Below are 9,165 nucleotides of genomic sequence, written 5' to 3'. Positions count from 1 at the left end.
TTATTATTAAGCAGTGTATTCCCTGCATTCTGTACAAAAGGCTTTTTTGTGCCATAAGGTGGCTTACATTTTAATTATCCTGGACACACTAGTTGGGGGTAGCATTAGATTGTGTCCAATCCAAGTATCCATGAGTAGAAGTGAAGTGGTGTAGAAGTCATGTAATAGAAACAGTAAAAGTAGTTAAAAGACCTGAGAGGCTACATACCGACGGGCTTTCCTGTAAATTCCTCTACATGTTCTCCCGTCTCCGTGCTTGGTGGGATTGTTTGGGCTGCGGAACGACCACTGGACACTCTGAACACCACAGGGCCCCAAACACTCTCCCCACTCAGACCACGATGACCAGCCACAGTGCACTGCAGGAAGACAATCCCGACTGTGTATGACTGCTCAGACTTTAAGGCAGATGAAGAACGATACCCAGTGTGTGGGTAACAATCAACTCTGGATTTATTGCTGATCTTGAAATTAAGTCAACAGACTTCACAGAGACAGACTCACCTGAACAGTCTGGGTTAGGCTGGCATCTCTGAGGCCTTCCTCTCTCACAAACACAAATCTCACAGTCCACCTTCATCTGCTGGCCCGGCCAGTAACGCACACCTGCCACCTCACAAACACACTTCTCTGGTAACACGCACTGTTGCATATGGCTCATGACCTGGCCCTCTGGACACCAACAACCTGAAGTAATAGGCACATTGATTGTGAAAAAACTTGTGAGAGAAATGTAAAAATTTACTAGAAAATTTCAAAAATGCATTTAGAAAACAGGATATTCCAGATTCCTCCTGACTGACCCGAAGAGCAGGGTGCTGTTGGATCACAGGTTGTCCCACTGCTGATGTGGGCGCAGGACATCGGGCAGGGAGCACAGCTGTGTCTCACCAGCCCAGTGGGACAGCTGGTGTTGGCACACCCATCATCAGGACACGGCTCTGTAGGGGGACAGGGAAGAAAATGAGTGAAGTTCATTTTCTTTTTTTTTATCTTTTAATCCTGCTTAGTATTCCCACTTTCTTTGCTATTGTTGCTTCTTGATCAGATCAATTTTTAGAATTGAAACCACCATCAGATACGTTTTGAAGCAACAATACCTGCTCTTACTAAGTTCCATGAATACGCTGAAATTCTAATGGCACACATTTTCTCATTTGCCTCTAAGGGTATCAATTCATAGAGATAGGTATGTTTTTTTGATCCAAGAATTGGGATATTTATTTTTGGGATTTCTACCTCCACTCCAGTATATTGTAGCTGAATAGAATTTTGTTTATGGTGCTCACAGCAATAGAAAAACTACAATCAGCAACTTATCTTTCCTGAGATTCCTGGTTGCTCTGGAAAATCACTTTTTACTTAAACTACTTTCTAACAACAAAGTGGCCCTGTGTAAACTGTTGACAGTGTGTTTTGGGTGAATCAGTCCTCTAAAGTGACCACTTCTGAAAGGCTTTTCTTTCCATATTTCCATCCAGTGATTTTTAGCCAGTAACACCTTCATTTATTTTAGTTGAAGCTTAGATATACAGAACACCCTTACTGATTTCCATGGCTAGCTTGGATGGCCCTGGGAGCTGGGAACAGTCTCGGCCTCCATAGCGAGGAGGGATGCAGCCTCTGTGCCTGACCTGCACTCCACCACAACTGCTGGAACAGTTCGACCAGTTCACCCATGGCAACCACTGACCATCCACTGGAGGGGGGAGGAGAATAAATATTTGATTTAAAACTATGCATCAAAGCTTTGCGTCTTTATATTCTTAAACATATTTTTTAGTTCATGTCCTTGTTCATGTTCAGTCTTTTAGCCCCTTACCAGGGCAGGTGGTGTTAAAGCATTGTTGCCTCTGGAAGTCCTGTCCCCGACAGTGGCGCAGTGGGTCCCCTGGAGGGCAGGTTCTCTGCCGGCTCATGGAGCCTGTACCACAGGAGGTGCTGCAGGGACTCCATGGACCCCACGAGCTCCAGCTTCTACAGCCCTGCTCATCAGTGGGGCCTCCAAGTGGTGCTAGTGCGGAGTCCGGACAGTCTACCACACCATTACACACCTAAGTAATTAGTGGAAAGGGATGGGTTGAATATAACTGAGGGGGTCAAGCAATTTTTTTTGTTTTGCTGCTTTCCATCATTTTTATGTAATTATTGTGAGAAAAGAACATTAATTTTTTTCATGTTTTTTATGATGCATGCTGACAATAATTAACCAAGATGACTGTTAATTAGGCCATATCACCATATCTGTATCATGTTCATGTTTAAAAATCATTTAAATTGTAAAAAAAAAAAGCCAATAATATCAATGTGCAATAATTTTACAAACTTTCTGAACAATTAAAAAAATTGAAAAAATATTTTTTCATACATTTTTGTGTGAAAATCCTGTTAACATCCTCAGGATGATGGAAGATGATAAAACTTCCTCTAACTTCATGGTACGAAAGAAGGAATTCTATCCTTTTTGTCACCTATCCAATCACTCGCTACCAACTAAATACATAAAGTTTGACTTGCCGTGGTGGATATCATGTTGGTTGTAGACTTACCATGTTGAAGGTGACACAGGATCCATCCATACAGGTGAATTCAGGGCAGGTGACAGTGGTGTTCCTACTGCCAGGGGGCGCTGGTGACACAGCTTTATCGGGATAGAAAATACATTTTAATTTTTTTATCAAACATACCAGAGATTGCAGGATCCATCACCATCAGATTTGTGAATGTGGGAGACTGGGATGTACACCTTCCATTCTTTAAACATTTTGTCAGGTCCGCTACAGTCCAACTCTTCACTCCATCCATCCTCACTTCCATTCTCACCTCTCTCTTCTCTGTATCTCGTGAAAACTCACCACACACCAACTCATCGTCACCCCATGGACAGTCTGGAACGCCGTTGCACACTTGCGACATGTTCACACAGGTGCGGTTGTCACACGGGAAGCTGCCTGGGCAAGGAGGTATTCGAGTAGAGCCTAGCAGAGAGATGGAAGCATTGTCAGTGTTCATTAACACAGTTTTTGTGGCCTGCTCATATAAACTCTAGGGTTGCTCAAATGCCCCATGTTTCTGTCATTTTGTGCCTTTTTTTGTATTTTTGTATTTTGTATTTACCACAGTTGTCGATACTCTCGTCCGAGGCATCCCTGCAGTGTGGGATCCCATCACAGAGCTGCTGGTAATCCACACACTGGTCACCACTGAAGCAAGGCACCTGGCCAGGGCCACAGGGGGTGGCACACTGCTGCTCATCACTACCATCCATACAGTCTGTTTCCCCATCACAACGCCAAGCCTGAGGCACACACTGCCCACCGGTGGCACAGCTGAACTCATAGGACCTGCAAGCTGGAGAAACTGGGGTGCATAAGCAACACTGAATACTGCAAAAAATCTCCAGTATCTCTAAATCCTGACTATTGTTACCTGAAGTGGGCAGAGTCGGGGTGACAGGTGAAGGGGACTGGGTTACGATAACAGTGTAGCAGTTGGTTCTGTTTTCATCCTCTCCACTTGGACAGTCTGTTGTTCCATCACACAACTTAGTACTGGCAATACATGTACCATCACTACAGGCAAACTGGTCAGGAGCACAGGTCACTGCCACACACAGAAAGGTTTACGGATTCAAACTATGCAGGATTGCTTTGAACAAAAACATATTTACCTTACAGCTGACAAAATTTTATATGAAAATATATTATTTGTACCTTTACTTGGACAGACAGCTTCGTCTGTTCCAGAGGGGCAGTCTTTATGTCCGTTACACACTCTGTTTGCAGCAACACACTGGTCCCCAGGGCACTGAAACTCCCCTGGGGCACAAACACACCTAAAACCAGCCAAAACATTTAGCTCATGATGACATCATGCTGTGAAATCCATAATTCATTAGATGAGTGCTGCCATGAAGCAAAACCGCAAGAAAGGTAATTGGGATGAAAAGTATAAAATAACACTCATTATTTGATGTCATTTCCTTAAAATACTGTTTAGGGTCTGAGATATTGGTGCCATTGAGATAATGTCAACTAGTATCTAAGTGTCAAGATTTTTTGATTAAAAGCAGTATCCTTAGCTGGACAAACTCTGCAAAGCATTTTTTAAAAATACCAGTCCATTTGACCATTAACAATCCCAAACACCAAAACTGAAAACACACCCCCTCTCATCACTGAGGTCCCCACAGTCATCATGTCCATCACAGCGGTGGAGGTAGAGAATGCAACGGCCTCCAGCACACAGGAATTCCCCTTCGTCACACACCACACCGCAGTCTGGACCAACGAAATTAGAGATCATTACAAAGTCAGATGCATACTGTACAGAAAAGTAATTCAAGTATGCCCTCACGTGAAAACACAAATAACAAGATGTATATGGAGTATGCTGCTGGATAGAGTGATTACCTTGCTCATCGGACCCATCAGCAAAACCACAGTCCAGTCGTCCATCACACACACGGCTGGCTGACAGGCACTTTCCACTGGCACACTGAAACTCCCCTGGTGGGCACAGGGGTACGGGGGTGGTAGGTCCACAGAACTCCTCATCTGATTGGTCAACACAGTCTGGGTGGCCATCACAACGCAGAGCCAGGTTCAAACATGATCCACTGCAGGGTTGGGGTCAATTCACTTTATTCACAATAGGAACAGTGACTCTTCCAAATATAAAAACCAGTCAGAGGCCTGTAAGGCTGTAATGCTTGTTACTCTTCAAACATTGTGAAGAAGATGGATAAACAAATGGGGATAAAGATTTGTAGCGGTTACATAACCACTAGTGGGCTAAATATGTATCATTTGTATCACCATGTTAGTGTGGTTAGTCTATCTTAAAAAATGCCTTTATTCAGTTATAAAGGCTTGAGGTTATGACCTTGTGGTTGACTTATTGTAGCTAAGCTTCATCTCTTGGTCCTTAGTCTCTAATCTCCACACATAGAAACTGTGCTTGTTGATGAACTAAAATGAGTTTGGATTCACCTTGGCGTGCTGGTACAGCGGAATTGGTCTGGAGAGCAGGTTGACGGGCAGAGCTCATCTGAACCATCGCCACAGTCATCCTCGTTGTCACACACCCACTGGGATGGGATGCAGCGCCCCCCAGCACAAGTAAACTCCGATTCCAGACAAGGAGGGGAGGGAGGAGGGCAAGCCACACCCTCGCACTGCCACACACCATCCTCACAGGAACTGGACACACAAAGGCAAAGGAACTTTTGATTATTATAGACAAAGGGAGTGGAATATAGTTTAATAAGCATTTTGATTGACTGACCAGTTCTGGCAGTGCTGAGTGATGGTAGTTCCAGGTGGGAAAATAGAGCCCTCCCACTCACATGGACACTGAGTGGGAACTACACAGCTCTCTCCTGTAGAACAGAAAACATACTGACATACATAATTCTGCTATTCTAAGAGCTTTGCCAGTTTGTCCTAAGGGTAGAACTCCCATGATGTGTCCAAAAGAGAAATGGTTTATCCTCTAGTGAGCATGAACGTGATCTGTACATTTCAATGCAATCTGCCCATTATACTCAAAAATTTTAAAAAGTCTGGCATATTGGTGGTGTCTCATAAATGATATACATAAATTGAATAATTAAGGTAAATCCTGCAATTAGATTTGTCGTGGTCCAAAGTGTTTGTCAAGGAGAACCTTTGCTCTGACTAAGAAGTTAAGTGAAAGGTCAGTTGGTCACTAAAGCATGAAAAATCACCCTCTGGGTAGCATGAAAATCCACACCAAGTGTTGAGGAGAATGAGACTATCCATAAGTGATAGAAATATGCCCAGAAATACACATATACATACATATATATCACTCTCAGTGGCTCAGGATTAGTATGCTAAATCTGTCTCACCATATAGGACTGTGCCAGCAGGGCAGAAGCAGCCCTCCACACAGGACAGAGCACCACACTGGGAGTGTGGGCTCTGCTGAACACTGGGACATGAAGGAGAACAAGCTGGACCACAGGGATCATACACCAGCCCGTTCTCACACTGCAGAGCTACAGAAACAGAGAGCAAGAAAAAAGAAAGGCAGCAAGACCAGGACATGAAACAATGGTTACAGAGATACAGTAAAAGACATGAGTAATGATGCGTGTGCAGAAGATTGACTGTGTGAGTGTGGGGGTGTGTATGTATGGTGCGTCTTGGAACATACGACAGAGTTCCTGGGACCTCCAGCGGATGTAGACCCCTCGGCGGTTACACTCTTCAGCATAGGCAGCAATGGCAGTACAGAGACACTCACAGTCCCCCCCTGAGTCACAGCTAAAACATACACACAAACAATAATATAGTATGGACTGTTCACATGCCATTAAGTATTACTGCAAGTACACACTTTCAAGATGAATGATGTTGGCAAAATATGAACATTAAAAGATGATCAGGATACTTTAACCATGGAAAATATCCTTAGACCCTTTCTGTTCAAGAGAGACAGTTTTTTTAACCTCTAGTGGCAATATCTGTGTAACAGCAGCATGTAAAGAAGCACGTGCATGCCATATATAAGAGAAGGAAAAATACAGGTTTCTGCTGATTGAGCGGCAGTAATGCATATTCCCAGTTGGTGGCAGAAATGGACCACAAATGGTACCAATATACCAATAAAAGACGAGAAGAAGATAAATACCAGTTTGAATCTTAACAATGTAGGTTTCAAAACATTTAATATGTATCTTATTTTGGTGAGACAGGCTAAATGTACACACAACAAGCTCACGAGACTATAGCAAAATACTGTCCATAAGCAGATTTCTCAATCAATCTGTTAGGGGTTATGAAGAATAAGTAAGAAACATATTTTTGTATTTTTTTTCCACAGAGCACTCATACTGTACATAGTAGATTCAACATTTTAAAGATTACATTTTGAGACAGTCAGTGTAGATTAGTGGTGTCACTCACCCACAAGCATCAAAGACACACCAGTCATAATACTGCTGGAAGGGCACCTCGGGGTGGCACCGAGAGAAGAGCTCCTGCGTCAGGACTGCGCATCTTTTCCTGGCCCAGGTCACCCTGTGGGGGTTTAGCTGGACAAGATAAAGAGAGACATGGTAGTTTGCGTTTGTCAATGTCCAAGTAAGTATAAGTAGGTTTAATGTTCCTGCAATTGTCAGTATGTGTTTGAATGTGTCTGTATTGAACTCACAGCACAGGGGTCTCGGAGGTCCTGGTCTGCCACGTCAGGGCAGGAAGGGCTGACCTTCCAGGAGTTTCCAAACAGCTCGGCCGTAGACTCCACGATGCCCTGCCGTGTCGTAAAGTCATTCTCTGTGTCCCCATCGAAGTTACCACACAGGCCCCCGACCCGACCCCGCAGGTGGGCCGCCAGACGCACATACAAACGCATACCTGTGTGCATATGGAATGACAACCACATTACCACTGATTTGTTAGTTAACCTGTGTCTACAGCCACACACGTAAGCTATGCTTGGAGAACTATTTGCCTCTACAGTAAATTCTGTTTTTGGCGGTAATAAAAAGAAAAAACATGTCTTGTCATAGTGATATACTATGAGTATGTTTTTTTTTTAAGTAAATTACCATAGACAAACAAGGGACAGTCTACAGAGACACCTGACCTACCTCCATCCCATAGCAGAGTGACCCCTAGTCGGGAGGAAAGGGAGACAAACAGGCCGACTCTTTCCAAAGTCAGACCACTGCCACTGTAAGACTTTGGCAGACTGACTGGCATCCCATTTACTGTCACAGCTTTACCTAAACAATGGAGACAAGACGGTATACCTCAAGCGACTATTTCCTAAAACATGTGGTGCCTATGTAGCTCAACTTCCAATCGACAGCTTCTGCTTCCCCCATAATACCACCCGCCTACCTCTTAGCAGATGTATGACAGTATTTCCCAGGCTCAGGGTGACCGACTTTGTGCAGGTGACCCCAGTGCTCCCACAGGGCACGTTCTCTGCCGTGACGCTGAACAAACCGCTGGTCTCCCTCGCCAGCACGTACTGGCAGTCGCCCAGGAAAGAGTAACAGCGGCCGTCGAATGTCACATAGTGTGGGTCACCGGTTGCCACGCACACACCGGCACAGGCGGACTGGCTGCAGTGCCAGCGGCGCTCCTTACACACACTGCAGGAATTAAAAAAAAAGAATGGTTGAGATAATTAATCATTAAAAGGATGCGGTTTAATGAGACAGCATACATTACCATGTGTTGCAGTCTTTAACAATGGTGTCGTTGCTGTAGTAAAGTTGACCATTATGGCGGCACGGGCACTCATCTGGCTGAACACAGTGATCACCCTGCGGTAAACCGGAGAAGACATAGCATGTAATAGTCAAAGCTCACAGACACACTTAAACCTTTTTAGTGGGTTTTTTTATGTTGTATAACCTATTGAATGTCATTTAAAGGTGAGATACATGAGCTAGTGTCAGGCTTGGTTCCGACTCATTTCTTGTGTAAGCTGAGGGTTTGCATGAAAACAAATTTTATTCCTACAAATGTGTCTGTCTGTTATGATGAAATATTTTATTTCATCTTTGATTTTTCATTTTCTATTTATGCTTCTTGACTTGCAGTACTTGCTTTTTATCTTTCTTTGTATTGTTTTTTTGTATGTACTTACTTGCCTATGTTTATTATGCACTAAACACCAAGCCAATTATTTGCATGTGAAAACCCACTCTGTAGTAAATCTGATTCTGACCAAAAAGCGAAGACTCGATTAAGGTACCATTGACACTGAAGGTACAATATCATGTGCATTTTGTAGGATAGTTCTGAGCCATGTTAAAACTTATAGTATGGTACAATGCAGCAGAAAGAATCTGCAGACCTAGCTCTATCAACATTTTTTTTAAAAATCACATTTTATCAGCTTAATATTAGCATGCTAACACTCAAAGCTACTCCCTACTCTAATGAGTAGTGAATTATGCTAAATAATTATGTGAAATGTGAACGGCGCTGCTAGTAAAGACAAGCAGTCTTAGCATTTTTAGCTGTTGTTTTTTTTTTTTTTACAGTCACAACTATTGTTTTGGTTCCACCTCACTGCTCTATCAAACTCATTAGCACGTTAGCTACATTAGCTACCTGCTAGTCCAAACGTTAAACATACCAAATTAGCTACTAGCTAGCTAACTATATATATATATATATA

The 9,165-nt window shown here is 43.3% G+C and overlaps 1 protein-coding gene across 1 annotated transcript in view; it reads right to left on the bottom strand.

Moving 5' to 3' along the window:
• scospondin (subcommissural organ spondin) overlaps positions 1–9,165 on the bottom strand; it is a 78,752-nt gene that overhangs the window by 56,518 nt on the left and 13,069 nt on the right. The window contains exons 19-39 of the mRNA XM_035656242.1: positions 8,208–8,302; positions 7,872–8,128; positions 7,619–7,753; positions 7,180–7,382; positions 6,933–7,060; positions 6,181–6,290; positions 5,873–6,022; positions 5,287–5,380; positions 4,992–5,201; positions 4,413–4,618; positions 4,166–4,280; positions 3,714–3,835; positions 3,430–3,603; positions 3,118–3,351; positions 2,858–2,978; positions 2,550–2,649; positions 1,823–2,054; positions 1,547–1,699; positions 804–941; positions 505–687; positions 209–359 (exon numbers count right to left, since the gene is read on the bottom strand). Of these exons, the coding sequence (XP_035512135.1) occupies positions 209–359; positions 505–687; positions 804–941; positions 1,547–1,699; positions 1,823–2,054; positions 2,550–2,649; positions 2,858–2,978; positions 3,118–3,351; positions 3,430–3,603; positions 3,714–3,835; positions 4,166–4,280; positions 4,413–4,618; positions 4,992–5,201; positions 5,287–5,380; positions 5,873–6,022; positions 6,181–6,290; positions 6,933–7,060; positions 7,180–7,382; positions 7,619–7,753; positions 7,872–8,128; positions 8,208–8,302 (3,311 nt within the window). The remainder of the gene's footprint in view (positions 1–208; positions 360–504; positions 688–803; positions 942–1,546; positions 1,700–1,822; positions 2,055–2,549; positions 2,650–2,857; positions 2,979–3,117; positions 3,352–3,429; positions 3,604–3,713; positions 3,836–4,165; positions 4,281–4,412; positions 4,619–4,991; positions 5,202–5,286; positions 5,381–5,872; positions 6,023–6,180; positions 6,291–6,932; positions 7,061–7,179; positions 7,383–7,618; positions 7,754–7,871; positions 8,129–8,207; positions 8,303–9,165) is intronic.

The sequence above is a fragment of the Morone saxatilis genome, unplaced genomic scaffold (assembly GCF_004916995.1).
Source record: "Morone saxatilis isolate NCDOM2014 unplaced genomic scaffold, NCSU_SB_2.0 Contig0, whole genome shotgun sequence".
NCBI lineage: Eukaryota > Metazoa > Chordata > Actinopteri > Moronidae > Morone > Morone saxatilis.
This window is presented reverse-complemented; position numbering and strand designations above follow the sequence as displayed.